At 42.0% G+C, this 23,324-nt stretch overlaps 1 protein-coding gene and 1 long non-coding RNA gene across 5 annotated transcripts; one reads left to right on the forward strand and one right to left on the reverse strand.

Annotated features, from left to right (window-relative positions):
* Positions 1-1,499: 1,499 nt before the first annotated feature.
* THOC7 (THO complex subunit 7) lies at positions 1,500-22,431 on the reverse strand. Its single transcript, XM_019947476.3, has 8 exons — positions 22,276-22,431; positions 8,973-9,090; positions 7,875-8,002; positions 7,500-7,586; positions 4,038-4,095; positions 3,220-3,286; positions 3,064-3,133; positions 1,500-2,364 (listed from the first exon to the last, which is right to left on the reverse strand). Exons 1-8 carry the CDS (start codon positions 22,292-22,294, stop codon positions 2,297-2,299), a joined length of 615 nt encoding a protein of 204 aa, XP_019803035.1. The 5' UTR covers positions 22,295-22,431; the 3' UTR covers positions 1,500-2,296.
* On the forward strand, positions 8,030-21,864 carry LOC109552145 (uncharacterized). Of its 4 annotated transcripts, none has more exons than XR_002178909.3 (4): positions 8,030-8,875; positions 15,437-15,531; positions 16,349-16,394; positions 17,979-21,834. It is a non-coding gene; the product is annotated as an uncharacterized lncRNA (long non-coding RNA). The 4 variants fall into 4 exon arrangements; XR_012334663.1 differs by lacking the exon at positions 8,030-8,875 and having other exon boundaries at positions 9,898-15,531; positions 17,979-18,121; positions 20,897-21,864; XR_012334662.1 differs by lacking the exon at positions 8,030-8,875 and adding an exon at positions 9,898-13,934 and having other exon boundaries at positions 17,979-21,864.
* Positions 22,432-23,324: the final 893 nt, after the last annotated feature.

Consider the following 23,324-nt stretch of genomic DNA (forward strand, 5'->3'; position numbering starts at 1 on the left):
GTTAGCACTTCTTAATCTGATGTATTTTTGCATTTTTATGATAGTTCCGTATTCCTCAAAAAAGAGACCACGCTTTCCAGCATTCAAAAAAAAGAAACATAGCACGGAAAACATCCTCCGAAAATCAGATTTGACAGTAGGAAAGCTTCAAATGCAGGTAGTGGACAAAGGCTTTTACTCTGGTGTTTCAAAAGCATCAGAGGGCCAGGCTTAACTGAATGCACAGCCCTGCTTGACAGCGCGGATGTGGGATGAAACTAATGATTAGCATGAAGGAACGTTAGTGGGGGGCATTCAAGAGTGGCTACAGGATTGCTGAGGGCACCAAGGATGGTGCTGTGTGCCTAATAAATATTAAGTGAATTCAGTTAAAATGAAGGCACACACATGGGCTTCTTTTGAGAAGAAATGAGATCCTCTTTACCACTGGGTGGTAAATGCATGTTTTCAAGCTCTGTTTGCTATGACTTGAATTAGATTAATACTTTGGGACTTATAAACGTCCAACAATTCCTGAACTTATCTCTCAGGAAAAATCAGGCCACCTTTGGGTGTGGACAAGGCTTTCTAACACATGGTTTCATTTCTCTGTATCTGGCTGTCATAGGTGGATGACCTCATAGAAGCAGTGACAGATAAATCCATGAAGCTATTGGCCCAAAGACACGCTGAGCTTCAACAGTGTGAATTTCTAGGGGATGAAATCCTTCAGTCTTCCAAGCAGTTCCAGAGGATATCCAAGAGAACCATGAGGAAGTATAAAGTGAAAAACGTGTGTTTCCCTTGTACCTGGTGCTGCTTCTGATTTTGTTTCTGACAGCGCAAAAGTTATGTTCATAGGGGTTCTTATCTTTTGGTACATAATCCTGAATAAGTTTCTCTTAATCAGTGGTGGCAGCGGGGTGGGGGGAGGGTTAAGGGGGGTGGGGTGGGTGGTAAAAATATTCTGCCCAGCAGTCCTTAAAAAAAGATCCTTTGGGAAAAATTCATTTTTAATTCTGAGTCAATATAAGCAAATTTTTGCTTCATAATTCTTACTAATAATGGAAAATAGAAATATTTATCAGGGCATAGCAATTCTGCAAAGAAATTTCTCCCATGAAATTTGCCAGATGAAATTAGAGGAAGCACTTAAAAGTATTTTGACACTTTCACTGTGTCTACTATTGAGCTAACTTTAAACTTTCGTTTTTAAAGATACGAGTTTGTATCAAAATTACAAAAATGTAGCATTATTAAGGTATGATTCATGCAAAATGCCATGTTTCTGCACTAAAATAAATGGATAAGTATAGACCCTAACAAGTATTAGCCATGTAATTCAATACTTAAGACAATTGTAAGTGATTCAGACCTGGCTTAATTTTTTAAAAAGATCATGAAATCCTTTTTGCACGACTCTTGAAAATGACTCCTACAGAACAAAACGATAGAGAGAAAACATTTCAACAAAACATTTAACAACCACATTGCTCAAGTATTAAGGACAGAGATCTAGAAAGTTTTGCATATTGATTTACTTTGCATCTTGTAATTACCTCTGATATCAGTGATTCTTAATATCATGGAACCTCTCCCACAATAAGCATACACCACAAACATTTTGTACATAATTTCACAAGTTCACAGCCCTCCTGAGAGCCTATTCATGGACCTCATTTTCAAAAGTGGTAACGATTTCCAGAAATCAACTAATTTTCTCAGGTACATCCTAGAAATGCCACCTTCTCACTATCTTCCACTTATTTTGTGAGCAAATCAATGTTACCAGTTAAAAATTACCTAGAATACCAATGAGCACTAACATATCTGGCTTGAAAATATTTCATTAAACATTTTTGCATGTTGCTTCCTATCTTTTAAGTATAAGAAAGGCATTTCAGGGCTTCCCTGGTGGCGCAGTGGTTGAGAGTCCGCCTGATGATGTAGGGGACACGGGTTCGTGCCCCAGTCCAGGAAGATCCCACATGCCGCGGAGCGGCTGGGCCTGTGAGCCATGGCCGCTGGGCCTGCGCATCTGGAGCCTGTGCTCCGCAACGGGAGAGGCCACAACAGTGAGAGGCCCACGTACCGCAAAAAAAAAAAAAAAAAAAAAAAGGCATTTCAATTAAAACAAATATATAATGAAGTCATCTCCCTTTGTGTGAAGAAATGTGAATGAACTGTGAATTGAAATTTAACAGCAACGTAGTTCACTACCAAAACTTTATATGTCTCAAGAGCACAACCAATTTTGAACACACTAAGATCATGTTGCTACTTCAATATTCTTGGGAATGGTGAGTGATTAGCTGGTCTATGGTTTAGGATCAGTTTCCATGCTTGTTTCTTGAGCTTCTTCTACCTCTGAGAGCTTTTCATCATCTGCAATTGAGAAAGAAACATAAAACTTTAATCAAATTTGCTTAAATTATATGTTTAATGAATACATGAAAACACTTTCATCCTTTATTAGCGAATATATTTAAACCAAAAATGGCAAAATGGCAGCCTATGACTGTAATTGACCCACACAAGTGGGTTTGGTTTTAAAAGTCTTGTTTTGGTTGTTGTTATTAGTTGAATCAAAATGCAAATTTTATGTGATAGACTTCAGCTAAAAAAAAAACAATCTAGGTCTTAGTCTTTTTTGCAAACAATCAGAAGATCAGGTTACATAAAACTTGGCTTTAGTCAATACAAAGAGCAAGTCCCCAGGTCCCCAAAGCACCTAGTTCATTGAGAATGCAAATGTGTTTATGCATTGATTATTTCATTCACTTATTGCCTGCCTGGGTCCTGAATTGTTACTTTATAGCAATATACTACAGTAAACCAAGAACAATTCCAAGTCTATCATGCTTAAATTTCTCTTAATTTACAAACCACTAGACAGGTATTCAAATCGTACATATTCAGGCTTTTCTGCATATAATCAGAAAGATGAACAACATGAGTACCTTCTAATGTCATCCAGCTACACTCCTGTTCTGAAACTGAAGGTGCACTCTCTATTTTAGAAGACATGCCTCTGATCACTTAAAAATCTTCATAGACATTGATTTTCTGACTCTTGTTACTTACTTTCCAGTGTTTGCTGAAGTTCGTGGATGGTACTAAGAAGAACGTGAAACTGTTTCCTTCTCAATTCTAGCTGTGTTAATAAGAAAAAAAATTAATACACATTGATCTATAAACCTATACAGAACACACAGGCTAACATATATCACATGCAAATACCTTATCTTCAACACTTTCTTTAATATGTGAAAGATGCTCTAATTCTTTTCCCAGAGCCTCTAGTTCCCTGAAAAAAATAAAATAGTGTTATATTTTGCTAATTGGGGGAAGAGAATTCATAATTAATATCTAACTTTTTAGTTAGTAAATAGTATTTATTTAAAAAATAAAAGATAAGGAGTTATAATACTCCATTATGATGAGACTTTTAAAACTAAGGGTGATTTCTTCTAAATATGCACTAATTTTCATTAAAATTAAATTTTAGATAACTTTTAAAGTATAGAAAAACTTGATAATAGGATATCAAACCCCAAGAGTTGGTAACTTTTAACATTTTGTCATAATTATTTCAAGTCTTTTTTTTTTTTTTGGTAAATTGCAGGTTAACTTGAAATACCCTTTGAACTTTACCCCCAGTCCTCTGAACCAGGCCTTTTTCTCCTCCTCTACTCCCCATTCAGGTAATCACTATATCATTCTAATCCTTTTTTATACATATATTTGTATCTCTAAATAACATACAGTATAAGTATATAATACTTGGGGGGCCCTAACTTTTATAAATGGTTATTATTCTGTATGTATTTCCGAAACTTAGGAATAATTTAAAATTCATTGTATATGTCTTCTGTTTTTCTTTCACTAATTGTTTTTGAGATCTGTGTTTAAAAAGTGTTTATCTAGTTAATTCTTTTTATTGAAGATCGGGCTCCTCCTTTTGATGATGTACTCCCACAAAAATGGAATGCATAGACTAGTATGTAAACATTTATGGATAAAGATTAGTTCCTTTCAGAGTAAAACTCTGAACTTACTTTAATGTCTCATGCCTGTCTGGATGACGCTGGATCACTTTTGCCAATGCATCATATTCTGAAAGATATAAAAATGTTTACTAAAATAAGGTTTTTTGAACCTTGTTATCAAACCAAAATGTCTAACATCACAGAGCTCTCCTAATCACTTTCTTAGTACATAAAGAAGTGGAAACACTGAAGGATGGACAGAGTATCGTCAGTTTCTCTTGATTCAATTATAATTTCAAGGATACATGACTTCAGAAGTATTCCAAACAAGGATTTTACCTCCACTGTTTTTCCATTTACCTATGCCTGGGCAGAATACAAGAGGCTAGCATAAACGTAAGTGAACTTAAGTCATTGATCATCAAGTGAACTGATTCTGAAGAGGATCTTATTCCCTATTTGCCCATCAAATAGAAGATCAGCAAGGTGTATATATCTATGTATCTATCTCCTACCATTAATTTCAGATCTTAGACAACAGAAAATTATACTTCTCACTCATTTCAAAGGTAAAGATCTCATAAACTTAGAAATGATTTATAGTTCAGGAACTTTGTTTCTGCTCCACTGAGAACTCCAAGATAAGTCATGTATCTCCTGTTAAGTTTTCCTATGAAATGATATGTGGCACATTTATTTAAAAGTCTCTTTAATCAATAAAAATACTGTAAATTGACATTAATTCTTAAGTAAGTTGGTATATCCTACTCTAAATTGGCCACTGCAACCTGACCACATGCATTTTAGACTGAATTCAAAAAACACCTTTTAAAAATAAGGAATTAGGAGCTTCCCTGGTGGCACAGTGGTTGAGAGTCCGCCTGCCGATGCAGGGGACATGGGTTCGTGCCCCGGTCCGGGAAGATCCCACATGCCGCGGAGCGGTTGGGCCCGTGAGCCATGGCCGCTGAGCCTGCGCGTCCAGGGCCTGTGCTCCGCAACGGGAGAGGCCACAACAGTGAGAGGCCCGTCTACCGCAAAAATAAATAAATAAAAATAAGGAATTAGGAATTAAATATCATCTTAATTGGCTCATTAAAAAGTAAAATTCAAGAGTCATGTACCACAGGGCTTCCCTGGTGGCGCAGTGGTTGAAAATCTGCCTGCCAATGCAGGGGACATGGGTTCGAGCCCTGGTCTGGGAAGATCCCATGTGCCGTGGAGCAACTGGGCCCATGAGCCACAGCTGCTGAGCCTGCGCGTCTGGAAGCCTGTGCTCTGCAGCAGGAGAGGCCACAATAGTGAGAGGCCCACGCACCGCAATGAAGAGTGGCCCCCGCTTGCCGCAACTAGAGAAAGCCCTCGCACAGAAACGAAGACCCAACACAGCCAAAAAAAAAAGAGTCATGTACCACAATGTTCATTGCAGCTCTATTTACAGTAGCCAGGATATGGAAGCAACCTAAGTGTCCATCGACAGATGAATGGATAAAGAAGATGTGGCACATATGGAATATTACTCAGCCATAAAAAGAAATAAAATTGAGTTATTTCTAGTGAGGTGGATGGCCCTAGAGTAGCAGTGAGGTGTAGTGAGGTGGATGGCCCTAGAGTGTGTCATACAGAGTGAAGTAAGAAAGAGAAAAACAAATACCGTATGCTAGCACATATATATGGAATCTAAAAAAAAAAGGTTCTGAAAAACCTAGGGTCAGGACAGGAATAAAGAGGCAGACGTAGAGAATGGATTCAAGGACACGGGGAGGGGGAAGGGTAAGCTGGGACGAAGTGAGAGACTGGCATGGACATATATACACTACCAAATGTAAAATACATAGCTAGTGGGAAACAGCCACATAGCACAGGGAGATCAGCTCGCTGCTTTGTGACTACCTAGAGGGGTGGGATAGGGAGGGCGGGAGGCAGATGCAAGTTGGAGGAGATATGGGGATATATGTATATGTATAGCTGATTCACTGGGTTATAAAGCAGAAACTAACACACCATTATAAAGCAATTATACTCCAATAAAGATGTTAAAGAAAAAACAAACTTAAAAAATGCAAAAAAAAAGTAAAATTCATTGTTTTGGCAATCAGTGTATTAATTCGATGTAAGTGTGATATAAGTGTGATTTTTTTTTTTTTTTTTTTTTTTTTTGCGGTACACGAGCCTCTCACTGTTGTGGCCTCTCCCTTTGCGGAGCACAGGCTCCGGACGCGCAGGCTCAGCGGCCATGGCTCATGGGCCCAGCCGCTCCGCGGCATGTGGGATCTTCCCAGACCCGGGCACGAACCCGTGTCCTCTGCATTGGCAGGCGGACTCTCAACCACTGCGCCACCAGGGAAGTCCATAAGTGTGATTTTTAATAAAAAATTTTTTGGATTACAGTGTAAAAAAAAGAAAAAAAACCACAAAAGAACCCTAAGTCATAAAACCCCCACAACTCCAAAATAACCATTAACATTTTCTATACCCTTCTAGTTTTCTTTTTTGCGGTACGCGGGCCTCTCAACTGTTGTGGCTTCTCCCGTTGCGGAGCACAGGCTCCAGACGCGCAGGCTCAGAGGCCATGGCCCACGGGCCTAGCCGCTCCGCGGCATGTGGGATCTTCCTGGACCAGGGCACAAACCGTGTCCCCTGCATCGGCTGGCGGACTCTCAACCACTGCGCCACGAGGGAAGCCTGATATCCTTCTAGTTTTGCATTTATATGTCACAATTGTGACTACACATTATATTTTTTATCTTTCTTTCAATTTACATTATAGGAGGAACAATGCCCCTGCCATTAAAATTATTTTGAAATAGTTGTTATAGACTAAAATAAGACAGACGCTAAATAAAAACAAGAGATCAGAACAAAGCTAAGCTTTATCCTCTTATTAGAAATTTAGGCAGCTTGTAAATGTTTGCTTGCATTGTGCTTAATAGTGGCACAGTGGTTACGAATCCGCCTGCCAATGTAGAAGACACGGGTTCGAGCCCTGGTCCGGGAAGATCCCACATGCCGTGGTGCACCACAACCCCCGTGTGCCTAGAGCCCGTGCTCCGCAACAAGAGAAGCCACCGCAAGGAGAAGCCCAGGCGCAGCAGCAAAGACCCAATGCAGCAATAAATAAATTTATATATAAAAAAAAATTCACGGGCTTAAATTCTTTTCTGTTTTTTGAAAGTAGTTCCATTAAACAAACAAAATAACCACAAACAAAACCCTAAATAAATTACCTTTGCTCATTAACCATAACACTATTTAAGCAAAGGGATCTGAGTACAGTAAAAAAAATAAAATAAAAGAAATACTTGTTTAATCAATACAGTCCAACAACAACAAAAATTTTTTTCAGCATTACCTTCCTTCTCTGCTATTTTAAAGAATAATATAGTTTTAAAGAATTAAGTTTGACTCATAATTCTTTTTTATAATTCAGGTTGATTCTAGCTGAAGGTTTTCCCTCACAATGTTAAAAACTGCATGAAAATACTAGTCAGTAAGAAAGTATTTGCACACTAAATCCCACAAAACCCTTACCTTGGCGATTTTTTCGTATTCGTTTTGCTTGAAGAATTTGCTTTTTGCACTCAGCAATTTTTTCATGTGCTCCAGCAATGCTACATTCTATATAAAAGGTTATTTTTTTTAAAGATAGTTATAACAACATGTATAATCTCCACCCATTTTTAATTTGAAAATATGTTTTTAAATTAAGTTTCATTGCTAATAAAATAGATGCTGGCATTTAAAAAAATAGCTGTAACTCAAAGTATTACATATCATTTTAGAAAACATTCTTTCAATTAATGTTGTTATTATTTTACCACTAACCAAAGAAAAATGTTAGCAGATATTATTTCCCTTAGACCATAAAAATTACAATTACAGATAGAAACAATTAATCTTCCTTACCTATTTCTTTGTAAATTTTTTCATAATTTTCCATTTCTCTGAGATTCATATCATATACCAGCAAAGTTTTGCCCATTGAAAATTCACATTGGGACAGTGTGCTCAGCATACGTTGGTACTGGCTGTATCTAACAAAAAAAAGAGAGAAAAAGAGAAAAGATTTTTGTGGACTTCCAGTTGAAGTATTATAATGCAGGCATAGATTTGCCAAGTAAATTATACCAAGTTCTGAGAGAATAATTTTCTTTATTTAAAAAAAAATTAGAATATCTGTCCCTTATGTTTTCTTTTTCCAAATGTGGTTTAGTTGAATATATAAACTGTATCAGTTACAAATGCAAAGACGGGACTGTAGATCTTAGCAATATAAGCTTAATTCAAACAACTATTTGTTGAATTTTGTTTAAAATCCTTTTTAAAATGTTTTAAGATGGTTTTTATCTTCACAATTCTGTTCTCATAATTTTTTCACTCTATACAATTATTTATGTGAAAAGCTAGTTCAAATGATGAAAAAAATTTAAGTTAAAAAATTATCAAAAATATAAAACCTTGCAGCAACTTTTATTAGTATGTTAAAAAAAGAAAATTTCATTTAGATATTTTCTTACTAAACACTCATCTGCTTTTAAAAGTGACCAAAGTAATGAGTCTGAATTTCACCTTCATTTCTTACCACTATGCCTTCTGCACTTTTTTTTTTTTTTTTTTTCAGTACGCGGGCCTCTCACGGTTGTGGCCTCTCCCGCTGCGGAGCACAGGCTCCGGATGCACAGGCTCAGCAGCCATGGCTCACGGGCCTAGCCTCTCCACGGCATGTGGGATCTTCCCGGACTGGGGCACGAACCCGTGTCCCCTGCATCGGCAGGCGGACTCTCAGCCACTGTGCCACCAGGGAAGCCCGTTCTGCACATTTTAATAAAACATAAAGCAGACCTCTGAAGAGAAGGCCAGAAAAGTCTACTCTGGATTAACAGAGTTGACTCCATTGGACATTTAAGGTGAGTGAAAATCTGAAATATTAACAGGACTGTATATATGGTCTAAAAAAAAATCACACCAGGACATTAGTATAGAAACAACAGCAAAATGAAATACCCCTCTTCCTGGGATCCAGAGTTGCACCATTTAATGAAACTTTTCACTAGCAGATTAATTCTCCGATCATCTCCAGCACCATCTCCATCAATTAGGAGACGCTTCCGTATGACTTCGTCTGGAGGAAAGAACAATGTGAATTAAAATGACTGTCTGGCTCTTGTTAACTTTCGGGGAAAATAACCAATACCATTACTTATTCATTAATCCAAAAGAAAATTATTGAAATGTAAATGTACTTAATGCCACTGTACATTTAAAATTGTTAAATTTTGTTAGGTTTTACTATCATATATATATATATATATATATATATATATATATATATATGGAAAGTTATTAAGTGTTCGTGTCAGGCACTGTTTTAGGGGCTAGGATTATAGCAGAAAAAAGCCTTGCCCTCACAGAACTGGCATTCTACTACCGGATTGTTGAGTAGAAATAATTTTCGGGTACTACCAGGGAAATAAACCAATAATTCTCGGAGAACTTTTTTTTGAAAATCCTGTTCAGACAGAAGGAAGTCTAAAGCATTCATGTCTCTGACTAGTGTGAGGTACTGGTAAAAGGAAAACAGAGAAAAGATTTAAAAGATGTAGTGGCAGAATAGGAAAAGAGAATGAGATGGGTCAGAGAAAAAGGAATAGGTTTTTTTTGTTTGTTTTTTTTGCGGTACGCGGGCCTCTCAGTGTTGGGGCCTCTCCCGTTGCGGAGCACAGGCTCTGGACGAGCAGGCTCAGCGGCCATGGCTCATGGGCCCAGCCGCTCCGCGGCACGTGGGATCATCCCGGACCAGGGCACGAACCCGTGTCCCCTGCATCGGCAGGAGGACTCTCAACCACTGCGCCACCAGGAAAGCCCTGTTTTTTTTTTTAAGTGTAATTTTAAAAATAAATTTATTTATTCATTTTTGGCTGCGTTGGGTCTTCTTGTTGCTGCCCAAGGGCTTTCTCTAGCTGTGGCGAGCGCGGGCTACTCTTGGTTGCGGCGCGCGAGCTTCTCATTGCGGTGGCTTCTCTTGCTGCAGAGCACAGGCTCTAGGCGTGCGGGCTTCAGTACTTATGGCACACGGGCTCAGTAGTTGTGGCTCACGGGCTATAGAGCGCAGGCTCAGTAGTTGTTGCGCACGGGCTTAGGTGCTCGGTGGCATGTGGGATCTTCCCGGTCCAGGGCTCTGAACCCATGTCCCCTGCATTGGCAGGCAGATTCTTAACCACTGCACCACCAGGGAAGTCCCCAAAAAAGTGTAATTTAGTTATTATATCTATAATGTTTCTTTCCCCATGAGGACTTTTTTTTTAATAAGTCTGTCTCACTTTTGTTCCAAGGAAAAGAAAAAAGAGAAAAAGGAATAGAAAAGCAGTGCAGATGATAATGATGAGTAACAGGTGGGGCCCCAAAGGGTCTGCCTGGCAGCCCTGACCTAGTGTTCTTCCTGGACAAGATAGTGCTGGATCATAACAAGAGAAACACAAATTGAAACCACAATAAGGTATCACTTTAATCTATCATATTGGCAAAGATCAAAGACCTGATAATCAGTGATGGCAAAGGTGTTGAGAAATCGCACTTACGCACACTGATGGAATGCAAACTGGTACACTCTTTGCAGGGCAGCTGGCCAATAATACAATATTCAAAACGCACATACCTTTCTGACCCCATTATTCCAGTTCTAGGAATTCATCCTATAGATACATGTGCACCCATGCACAAAGATAAATGTAAAGGGACATTCTTAACAGTGCTGCTTGTGGTAGAAAGATTGCAAACCTAAACATTCACCAGTAAGAGACTGGGTAAATTATGAAACATTCATTAAATGTAATAATATGCAGCCAAAAGAATAGTGTGGATGTATATACTGATATCAAAAAAATCTCCTTAGATATGTTAAATAAAATGAAAACAAAACAGGTGCAGAGAAACAGTTTGCTGCCATTTGTGTAGAAAAGGAGGAGGCCATGTGTGTATATGTGCGCCCATCACATATATGTTTGTGTATTCAGAGAATATCTTTGGAAGAATCCACAAGAAACTGGTAACAGTGGCTGTTTCTGGTGAGAGGGATTACAGATATAGGATGAGAAGGGATTTAATTTTTATATGACTTTGTAGGATTTGTTTTCTTACCATGTGCGTGAATCTAAAAAAAATAATTTTTAAAGTGTGAATAATTCCTGGAGAACCTGCAGGATGAATACAGAAAAATCTTTAAACAATAGTTCCTGTGTGTAGGCAGAAGTATTTCTGAGCGCAGGTGCAACAGAGATAAACTTTGGAAGGCAGATGGCTCCAGTTTTAAAATCTATTCTGTGACATCAGATAAACATTTTTAGAATTAGGTATTGTTCTCAGAGTCACGGCTTTGACAGATGGCTCAAGCTACAGATTCATCAAGTGTTTTAATTTTACACTTTAAAATATAAACTAATGCTTTCCGTATTTAACCACCAACAATGTTATTTGAGGAGACTAAGGACAAAACACAGTCCCTGAAGAGATTAAAATGCAGAAAATGAAATTGATTTTCTAAAATCACAAATGTTTTAACTTTGTTAAAAGTAAACATTCAGTGGGTGAGCAATCCAGTGGTCAATTGAGGCTCTTTAGTTTCTTTTTGATCTCCTTATCTCTAATCTTCCAAGCCCCCAAGAAACCCCATCTTCCTCTCAGATACCCAGGCACCCTACTTTATTGAGGACCAGGGATTTCAAATGTAAATGAATTCAGGGAATAGGGAGTAAGGAAATTGAGGAGTAAGTACCTAAAAGGGTAAGCTATTACCAAAGCTGGCTCTTCAAGAGATTTGTAAAGTTTGGTGACTAACTAAAAATGTTTCAAATACATTTTGTGATCTTGTCAGCTGTATACTTAAGATCTGAGCACTTTTTATATATGTATGTAATATCCTAATTACAGAATTTTTTTTTTTTTTTTTTTTTTTTTGCGATACGCGGGCCTCTCACTGTTGTGGCCTCTCCCGTTGCGGAGCACACGCGCAGGCTCAGCGGCCATGGCTCACGGGCCCAGCCGCTCCGCGGCATGTGGGATCTTCCCGGACCGGGTCACGAACCCGCGTCCCCTGCATTGGCAGGCGGATTCTCAACCACTGCGCCACCAGGGAAGCCCATAATTACAGAAAATTTTGAAAAATGTTTAAAGCATTGTACAGGCCAAATAAACTTGGGAAAAAGGTTTGTCAGGGCCCACCCTATGTCTTGCTCATTCTGTTTGCTCTCCAGCCTCTCACACTGTGTCTTTACATTTCTGATGCTCAATAAAGATTTTTAAATTGGATTTGTGGTGCCTGCCTGGGACCATCTGCCCTCCAAAGAGTTTGTCTCAATAAAACACTAACAAGGACTAGCAGCAACCATCTTATTTTCAGGTCCATAGCAGAGATTTCCCTTCTTGTACAAAAGACACAAATATTTGATCAATGAGCAGATGTGTCCGTAGGTACCGGACTAAGTTCTGAGGACATGAAGCAAAGACCTGAGCTCCTTCACTCTAGTTGGAGAAGTAACACCCATATGAATACACACACACACACACACACACAGAGGAAGCTGGGATTGTTAAATGAGTGACACACACAGCAGGAGATTAAGAGGAGAGCTTCCTTTAGCTTGGGGGGAACAGGGAAAGAGGATTTTGAGCTGCTCTTTTGATACTTGAAAACCATCAGTCAAAAAAGCCAAAAGGCATTTTAACAGTATCTATCGAAATTTCAAATAATATGGCCTCTTTGACCCAAAAATCCTAGATATACTTGCCTATATGCAATATGACATGTTCATCAACAGGGGGTTAGATAAATTTCGACATAAGAATATGATGGAATACTAAGAAGCGATAAAAAACAAAGAATGAGGAAACATCTGGGTACTGGGAGAGAGAGAGACCACTTAATACAACTTGTTAAAAGTGTAAGGTGAAGAATCATATTTATGGCATGCTTCTTTTCATATAAAAATGGGGGGAAATAAGAATATATATTCACGTGTTTATATTCACATAGATATCTTGGAATGCTATACAAGACGCTAATAATAGGGGTTACCAAGGAATTGGGGCAGTATCAGTTGGGGAGCTGGAGGACAGGCTGGAAGATGGGGAAATATTTTTTTATATTATTTGATTTTTGAACCATATAGGTACTCAAAATCTGTTAGCTGTTGTTTGAAAAAGAAAGCAAGCTATAACTGTGGTGATGGTATCATAGGTGTTTGTATATGCCCAAACGCATCAAATTGTACACAATACGCGTAGTTCTTTGTGTATCAATTATACCTCAATAGAAGTGTTAGAAACAAAGAAAGCAAGCTAAAGTTGTTTCCCTACTCCCCATCCCCACCCCCAGCAGGCAGGGAGAAAGCTGTGAGCTAAGGCAGAGGTGTGGAATGCAAGGCTGGATCTGGCTGTGAGTACTCTAGGACAATAGGGAGGCTGGATGTGTGTGAAGACAGATATCATCATCGAGACCCAAGTTCATAAAGGCAGTTAGAGGTCAGATTATGGGAGTCCACACTAGTAAATGCCATCCTGGTAGACTTGGACCTTCCTGGAAGGCAACAAGTTGGAGTTGCTGAAGATTCATGGCTGGACTTTCTAGGAGGATCAAGTTGAGGGCAGAGTGTACAAAATGGAACGCAGCTGTGAAGCACCTAGGAGGCTACCAAAGCATAGGCAGTAGGAGCTAAAATGCCATGAATTAAAGCAGAGATTAGAATCGCAGGTCCCGGAAGGCAAATTACGAAAGGCAGGGGCCAGGGCCAACACTGGCCGACACAGCACAAGGAGAAGTGCAGTCTGATGAGTTCTGGTGAGGGGGGGGATTCGCTGTCCAGGCATTCACGGATCTTTCTCCTACGTCAGTCCTATCCCTCTTTTGTCTACAGAGCATTTCTTCACAGCCAGACCCTGGGCCAGAAGTCAAAACCTGGGTCCAACGTTCTGGTTAGTCCACAGTGTTTACTTTGTGTTTGTGACCAACTTTTAACTTCACCTCTAAAAATGGGAATAAAACTATCCACTTCATAGGACTGCTGTGAAACTTTATGGAAATAAAAGTGTACAGAGGAGCATGATGCCTGTTCATTGTAGGAAAGAAAAAAAGGAAAAAAAAGTTATTCTTATCTTCATGCTAAATTTAATTCACAATTTAATGTTAGAAAGTGAGTGTATGTTGGAGATACATCTATAGATACATCTGTATACCCATGTAGATATATATTAGGCATACAAAGTTTTGTCCAGTTATGATTTCTCACAAATTTGCTTGTCTCAAGCTTTGTACTGTAAGGTCATGATATTTCTAGCTTAAACTGCATAGGCAGTTGCTGCCTAGGAAATTCTCTGGGGATGAGTATGATTGAAATAACATACATAAAGTACAGAGCACAGCTCCAACAGCAACAAAGTAAAACCAAAGGGTAAGTTGCCAGTTTGAAAACAGCCTCTGTTCTTTTTAAATTTAAAGATGGCCAGCTGCTGACAGTTCCCAGCGTGTATGATACCAGCATTGTTATTTTTAATGGTACCTCCTCAATTAGCTCTAGATTGAACACACCTAAACATGTTCTGTTTACTATATACATTGACTTCATAAATTGTTATCATGCTGAAACTCTCTGTAAGCAATCTGGATGCTAATATTAATCCTGGCGGGCCTTGGCCCACCTGTAAAAGTGGTGAAGATGGCTTAGAAACTATTTCAGTGATGTTATCAACATCATTCCTCAGTTGTCCCAATTACTTTCTTAACTGACCACGAGGATCAAAACCATCTGGGAAAAGCCTTGAAACCAAAATACCTAACATCTGCTCTGAGAGTGGTGGTTTTCCACCTAATTTTAGGCTCGTAGGAAGATTTCCTACTGGATTCAGTTGTATGTGTGCCATAATTATGTCTACAAAATGTCTGCCATTCAAAACTCATTTTCAAATCAGTTATGACACATGCATGGCAACAAGCAAATATTTACTCAAAAAACTGGGATGTATTTTAGACCCTCTCCTGTCTTATATGCCACTTTCTACCTAGAAGAAATATGTCAAGAAGTCCTTTCAAAGGGTTAGATTTTAATGCCCGATTTTCCATAAACAGGCTGGAAGAAATGACTGCTTTACAGTCACTAAACCAACTCTCCATTTCCAAGCCTCTGGATGGATGACACAAACATCTTAGGAATTTTCTCATTTTAGTGTGGAAAGGACAATCTCTCCTAAACCCAGACTAACACGGCTTTCAAAACCCCTAATTGTTATTCCCTCAAAGTGGCTATTGAAACCTTGATTACAAAACAAGTTTTCATACCCTCTTGGAGCAAATACTGAAAAAAGGAAAGAGAAGAACAATTTGGAAGATAATGGTGGGCCAAGTTCCAAAACACTTACTTTAGGGACATGTCAAGGCTTGACAACCAGTGATAAGAGCCTGTTATGTAACTTCCTCCTAGGGCTAAGCTACCGCCAAGTGTGCCTGCCGATCTGCTAGACCGCACAGCTCCCGATCTCACCTGCTTTCAAGAAATAGCAATTCTGTGATCTAACAGTGAGTATAAGCATTTCCTTTCTGAAGGCAGTTTAGCAAGAAATTCTGCAGGCACACAAGCACACCACTGGCTTTTTCTTGGGGTTCCTAAACACTCTGGATCCAAACTGAAAACCACAGGAAGGGATAACGAGATAAGATTACACAGGAAAAAACAGCTAGCTACTAGGAAACCAATGAGGCAATATGTATTTTAATTAAGAATACATATACCCTTGACCTGTCTTCTAGAAATGATTCCCACAAGTGCACAAAGACAACTATGCATATATCTCCAGTCATATTATTTGTAAGAGTAAAAAACAGAAAATAAAAAAAAAATGTTTACAAGGGGTTTAATTAAAAAATATATATAACAGAATATCACAAAATAAGGTAGAAAAAGCTCCAAAAGAACTCAAAGATGTATCATTGATTATGGAAGTATAGTTCAAAAGAGCACGTAAACGTTTGTGTAAAACTTTATACATGCATACCGGCACACCAACTAACATATACATAATGCTTATAATATGCTAAGTTATCCTCACAAAAGCCCTATAAAGTGGATATTACCCCTATTTACCAATGAAGGCACTGAAAGTTACTTGAAGGAGTAAAGCTGGGACTCAAACTCAGGAGTTTGACGCCCGAGGTGTTTTTTGCCTTTTATGGCATTTAAAAAGCATTCTGGAAGAGTACACAAAAAAACACCTTACACTAATTACCTCTGGGAAGTGGGATTAGCAGTGGAAGGTGAAGAGGGGAAGGTTTTCACTTGTCGCTTGGTGCATTTCTTCTTGAATTTCCTAACGTGTATTATTTGTCTTCCTCACAGTATCAACAGTTGTTATCTGGATAGAGAGCTTATTGGTCATTTTGAGGTATTTTTCTTCACTTTTTTTGAAGTAAAAATTCTCATCAGTGTTCTTTAATAAATCTATGCTGTGTTAACAAGAAAAAAGAAAACTGGCTTGACTTGACCTATTAACTAGAGGAGAGACTAAGGCCATGTAAAAACAACGTGTGTGTAGATTCCTCTTAAGAGTCATCACTAGATCACCATCGCTTATGGGTTATTAAGCTGAATTACATATATTCCTCCTTTCAAGGAGCTTAAAATCATTAAAACAACTTTTAAGGCCAACAATGTTAAGACACAAAGAAGTCAGGTGGAAAGAATAAATAAGATGGTTTGATTCTTCCATGTAAATATGGATCTCTCGGGAGACACTTAGGCCCAGTCTAAATAAATTGCTGATACCAAAGTAAATTACATAAACCAAAATTAAATTAAACATTAAAAAAAGAAAAGCAAAAAAATGAATGTTGAAGGCCTTTGTTTTTCTCTAGATTTATTTAAATGTTTATAGAGTATGGCCCTAATAAAGTCAAGGTTGAAACTCCAATCTTGCTTTGAGATACCTTTTATCTTGGCTAAAGAAGTATTGTTTTATATTTGAACTGCTTCAGAAACCCCTGTGCTGGGACCACAGACGAGGGCAAAAAGTGGTCAAATCCATTGGCACTAGTGAAAAAAAAAGCCAAGCAAACTCCTTGGCCACAAATGTCTAATTAACTTTCGATCAGCAATTGAGATTGGAATAGCGGCAGCAGCAGACACTTAGCGTTTGTACACTCCTTTATTTGATGACCATAACTCTTGTTTGTTTCCTTTCACTCTGAAAAGTGTCCTCGTTTGGACAATCAATTAAATGGTCACTCAACTTCGAAGTGCTTTACATATGTTAATCACGCTTCATCCTTGAAAACACCCTATAAAGTATGTATTATTGTCTTCCTTTTACAGATGAGTAGTGTCACCTCTGGAGTCAGAGGAATATATACACAATTACATTATTAGAAAAGCCATAGTGCCATTCCATTATTCTGTCATATTGTTCATGGGCATGTTAAAAACCATTATTTCAAGTTTTAACAAGCATATTATCCATGCATGACACTTTCTAATTTAATAAACAACAACAAAAAAACACTGTCAAAACCAACAAGCTCTATGAAATGGAGTGTACAGCCACATCCTGCTCCCACGCCCCTTCTCATCTCCCATCTGTGGCTCTGGCATATCAAGATATACACCTAATGTTCTCTGTACTGAAAAAAGTGCTTCTGAAACACCTTCTATCAGAGTACTAACACTGTTTAACACCCTTTAAATTAACACATACAAAATACAAACTGTGAACATAGTTTAAATTAACAAAAACAACATCTAAACTGTTTTCCAGTTAGCCAGAATGCTGGGGTGGCAACAGAGAGTGGCTTTGCCAATAACTAGCTATATGACAGTAAGCCACTAACTTCCCAGGACTTCCACTTGTCCATCTAAAGGCAACGGTATTGGTGATAATATTTATAGTTCAGTATCTATAGGTAACAAGATAGCGTCTCTCTCCTTCCCTTTGAGGAGGGCAGTTCCTCCAATTAACCAATGTGTCCTTGTACAGGAAATAAAGAGGTTCTCCTCCAAAGGCTCCTAGTCCAATTGGATATGCAAACCCAGATGTAAGGACTACACAAAGGCACAGCACCTTGCCAGGCACTCAAACTTGGAAGAGGACATCAGCCCTCCTCTAGTCTCCAGAGACAGGTATTGGAACTTCTTCAAGACCTTTTCAGGAGGATGATAGAAATATGGAGGCCACCCACTCCTCACTCCTCTCCACTGTCATGTCATCATCCTAATCCAAGCCCACCTTGGAGTACTTCTCGTTGGCCTCCCTGTTTCCATTCTTGCCTTCCTAGAATCCATTCTCTACACAGCAACCCAGAATGATGCAAAACATGCATTGTATCACTAACTCTTCTGCTTGAAACCCTCCGATCACTTCCGAGTGCCCACAGAAGACAACCTGATCTCCTTTCCATGGCTTGCAAGGCTCTGTTTATTTCTCTGACCTCCTTTTGCATCCCACCCGTCCTGGTCCACCTGGATCCAGCCCCAGTGGCCTTCCCCATCTTCCTTAAACGGCGCAGAGCTTGTCTGCACCTCAGGCCTTTGCACTAGTTGTTGCCTCTATCTGGAATACTTTCCTTGGCTCTTCACGCAGTGGACCCCTTCAGGTCTTAGCGTAAACATCACTTATCAGAGGTCACACCTGAGCACCTGATTTTAACCTAACTCTCCACAGCCCTCCCCCATTACTCTCTTATTCCATCTAGTTCATTCTCAGAACCAAATTATGCTCTTTCTCAGAAATTATCTTACTTACTTGATTGCATGCTGTTGCTTCCCTCCCCCAAGTAAGAGTCGGGTCTTCCTCTATACAGTCTATTGTTATAACCAGCACTGTGCTTGGGAGGCATGCAATAGGTATTTACATTATGTATCACTCACTCCTGCTTGAGTCTTACCAAAAGCTCAGCTGAAGAAAATCAAGTTTACCGAGATTACCTAAAGAAGTTGTGGCTTGTCCTTTCCTCTATGGTCTAGATAATTCTTAAAACAAAAAAAGCCCAAAAACCTTGCTCTGAAGTAAGGCAGACCAGCAGAGCTCTTCACCTAAACCACATGGTCTATCTGCTTTGGAATGCCTTTCTAAGTTGTGATTTAGCCTTCTTTGACCTAGTAAGGCATGTGCTAAGAAACAGGTTTATGATCCTCAGTGCTGAAAGAGGTTAAGGATATGACACTGGCTTTTGTTTATGAGGACCCTAAAGAGCAGCTTATTTTTTAGTGTTTAAATTAAAAAAAAAAATTAAAAAAAAAACAAAAAACCCCACTGCTTGTCCTGGGTATCTAATGTTGCCTTCCTGCTCTCATGAACACTATATCACAGGATGGCCTAGGTCCTGCCTCTTGGTATGGACAGCTAGGGAAACAAGTCACTTGCACCTTTAATTAACATACAGATTTGACCCCCTGATTACAAGGATCACCCCACTTCTAACTTCCTCTTGCTTTTACTAGTCTTGATCTTCTTTTGGCCTTGTTTCCTCATCCATTTATTTTAACGTTTTCTCATTATAATGAGCTGCTTTAAATATTTTCTGGAATATGCCATATAAGTAAATTAAGTATTAAGGGCTAGAGCAGAAATATACATAAGATAATATGGTTAATAGGTTAACCTACTGAAAGATCAACTGGTTAAGAGCAGAGAATATTTGATGTGAGTCCTGAAGAATAAATGGGTGGTCACCAGGCAGAAAAGGCAGGGAGTGGCAACCTGCACAGATAGAGGGAGAAGGCACAGTCCTCATCAGAGGAAAGTGGAGGAGAGGCAAGTAAACCAACTCTTACATTTAATAGTATTTACTGAACATTACTATGTATCAGATGCAGTGCAAAGCACTTCACAACTTTTAGTGCATCTAATTCTCAAAACCAGCCTATGAGGTAGACTGTATTATTATTCCCATTTACAAGGAATGAAAGTAAGGCTCAAAGAGGTTAATTAACCTGCACAAGGTCAGACTGCTTTTAAGTGGCAGAGTGAGGATTCTGATGGCCTCTTTGGATGTAGGGAGTATTTGACTGCAATCAGTGCATTTACTAGAACTAATCTTCCCTCTCCATTTCCCTTCTGACAAAACCTCTCTCTCCCCTGCCGTTGTCTACTTCAATGAATAGAGAAGTTTCCAATCAGAAACCAGGGATAGTCCTTGGCCCTTCCCCTCATATCCATTCGCTCTCCTGACATTTGACCTCATAAATTTCTCTCCCACCTGTCTACTTCTCTGCAGTCCCTCTTGGTCCCAGCCTCTATCATCTCTCACTAGGACCAGGGCAGCTGTAGCTGAGGGACAGGATGCACAAGGGGGAAGAGGAAGAACTCTGAGCCAGATTGCTTGATGTGGAGCTCAGGCTCTATAACTTGCTACCTGTGCAACCTGGGGCAAGTTACTTCACCTCGTTGTGTCCCAGTGTCATCTGTAAAGTGGGGATAATAATTAGAACATGCTTGACATACTAACATACTACATAGATGTTAGAAAGGAGAGAGGCCACTTAACTCCTCACTTTCCCTTCCCCTCATCACATAGTAGAGTGTGGTGGTTGTTTTTGATGCAAATCTGATAACATCCCACCAATGCTAAAAAAACTTTTAATGATTTCCCACTCCCGTCAAAAATTTCTGGCTCATAACTTTCTAACTTCTAGCCAATACTTACTATCTTTGAGTTCTTCCAATGCTTTGTGGCCTTTGCATAAGTAGTTCTCCACCTGGCATACCAATCCAACTACATCTAGTTATCCTTCAAAAAACGGGATTAAGAGTAACTTTTGCAGGGAGGCTTTCTGATCTCTGAGAATGGATAAGCAATCTTTGTTACATGTTTCTACGGTTCCGAACCTTGAACTTCCTCTGTAGTAACGTTTGCCACCGTGAAAACTAATTATCTCCTGTGTTTTTCCCACCAGACTGTGACCTCAGAGGAGGAAAAGGTCTTGCCTGTTGGTTCTGGGCTGTTAAGCCCAAGGCCTAGCCCAGGTGGGATAAATATCTACTGAATAAATGAAACTGGAATGAAGCGAAGTTTTAACTGGACCTTGAAGAGACTTCACTTCATTACTCCTCATCATGATCACAAATTTGGGCCTGTTACTCTTCCCCCCAGTGGCCTGGTCCTTCAAGGTGGAAACTCTGTCTACCTCCCACTCTTCAGAAATGGCCTCTCTATAGGCATCTAAGGTTACTGGCCACTCTTTCTTCAAATAGACCCTGCACCCCTAGGTCCCCCTTCCCAAATGTCAAAGGACTTCCTTACTCCTTAACTGGATACCTTCTTAGATTCTCCCTCCAGTTGCCCATCATGTTTGTCCACCTTCCCCAAGGTGTCACTCTATTTCTGCTCTCAATCTGTAGACCACCCCCTGGGCCCCTCCTTACATGGAGGGACCTCCTAAACTGTCCTCACAACTTTCCCGAAACCCAGCCCCTGCCTCTCCCCCGACTCCATTCCAGCAGACAAACCACCCTCCCCAAGACATACAAAGGAATCTTCTAGTGTCCTGATCTACCCTAGGTGGCCCCATCCCTATACTGGCTCCTCTTAATACCCCAGGCACAGTCCCTGGCTGTCCTCCGGACACCCCGTCCACATCTACTCTTTTTAGATACTGTCCCCAGCTCCCTCTCGCTACCCCCAAGCCAGGACTAGTTCTCAGGCCTCAGTGCAATCCACCCCATGGTCTGGGGGACCTTCCCAATCCGTCCAGAGGACTCCTCCAGGTGTCACCCTCTGTGCGCTGACACCCCTGGTACTATTGTCCCGGGACTCCCTTCTTTCCGACTTGGCCCGAAACTCTCGGCCCATCCCCGGCGTTCCCACTCTCTTTCAGCTCTCCAAAGGTCCTCCGGACCCCCGGCTGCAAGGCCTCCACCCGTTCCTCCCCTTCGCCGCTCCTCGGGCCCCATCACCCCCACTCAGTGCTCCCTCACCACATCCTCCGACAGCCTGGACCCCTTCCGGGTACCATCCGCCAGCGCATAGCTACCGGCCTCCCCGGGCCCCCACGTGTGCTCCCGGCCCCTCGACGATCCTCCCAGCGTACCCTCCCCACGCCCCGCGCGGCCTCGGGAGAGCGGGCCTCGGAGTTCGCGGGGCTCCGAGGAGAGGCCCAAGGGCTCGGGGGAAGCGGCCGGGAAAGCCCGGGTCTCCGAGGGGCCCGATCGGGGAGGCCAAGGGGCTCCCGAAAGCGGCAGGGGAGGCCGGGGGTCTCGGGGGAGGCGGCGGCGGGGGCCGGGGAGGCCGCGCGGCCCCGGGGATTGGGCCGGAGCGGCAGCGAGCGGGCCTCACCGTCAGTCACGGCTCCCATGGCGTGCGCGGCGGCGGCGGCGGCGGCGGCGGCGCAAGCTGAGGCGGCGGTTGGCGGCGGCGGAGGTCAAACTCCCACAATGCAGCCGGGTAAACAGCCATGGAGGAGGAGGCGGCGGCGCCCGCGGCCGCCCGCTCCGCCGCCTGAGCCGCGCCGCGCCGCCGCCGCCGCCGCCGCCGCCGCCGCCGCGGGACCTGCGCTCTGCGCGCTCCCCGAACTCCCCGGGGGCGGCCGCGGCCGGCGCGTGTGGGGCGAAGCCAGGCGGGCGGTGGCGGCGGCCCCGGTGCAGCCCCGGCCTCTGCCGCCCCCCCCCCCGCCCCCCGCTGCCCCCGTCCGGCCCACGCCCAGAGGCCGCCCCGGAGGCCTCCGCCAAACGCCAGGTGAGCTCGCCTGGGCGCCGCCGGGGCGGCGGGGGCTACGCGGGTCCAAGCCCCCCGCGCCTCCCGGGGGACGGCCACCGCGGCCCCGCCGCCCCATTCCCGCTACGGCTGCTAGTGGTGGGCTCGCTCTCCTGGGGGGGGCGGAGGGGGCGCCCTGCCCGCCTGAGCACGGGAGTCGGGGGAGCCAGGGCACAGAGGGGGCGCGGCGTGAGGGTCCCCGCGAAGTTGGCGCCCACGCGCGCCTGGGCGGGTCTTGCCCGCGGACACTTGCGCGGGGCGCGGCCGGCGAGCGAAAAGGCCCCGGGTTCCAGGTGGCGCGGTTCCGGCCCCGGCGGCCGCCCCCTTCCCCTCGGGGCTCGGGCGGGTGCTGGGAAAGGGGGCCCGAGACATTTAGCGAGCTGCGGGCGGAGTTCGCGCAGCTACTGGGAGCCGGCTGCCGGGCGTCCTCCCTGGGCGCTGGAATCCCCATCGATGACCGGGATGGGGTGCTCTTATTTATTTTTCTCTGTGATTTTCAAAAACTGCCCCCATCTTAAGGGGAAGTCGCAAGTGACGGGAGAGGGAGGTGCTCGATGAGAAACGATGCCTAGTGTGTAGAGTTACACATTTCTGGAGCACACTGCTGGTGATACTGGTGTCTTTTCCCAAAA

The sequence above is a fragment of the Tursiops truncatus genome, chromosome 10, assembly GCF_011762595.2.
Source record: "Tursiops truncatus isolate mTurTru1 chromosome 10, mTurTru1.mat.Y, whole genome shotgun sequence".
NCBI classification, from domain to species: Eukaryota; Metazoa; Chordata; class Mammalia; order Artiodactyla; family Delphinidae; genus Tursiops; species Tursiops truncatus.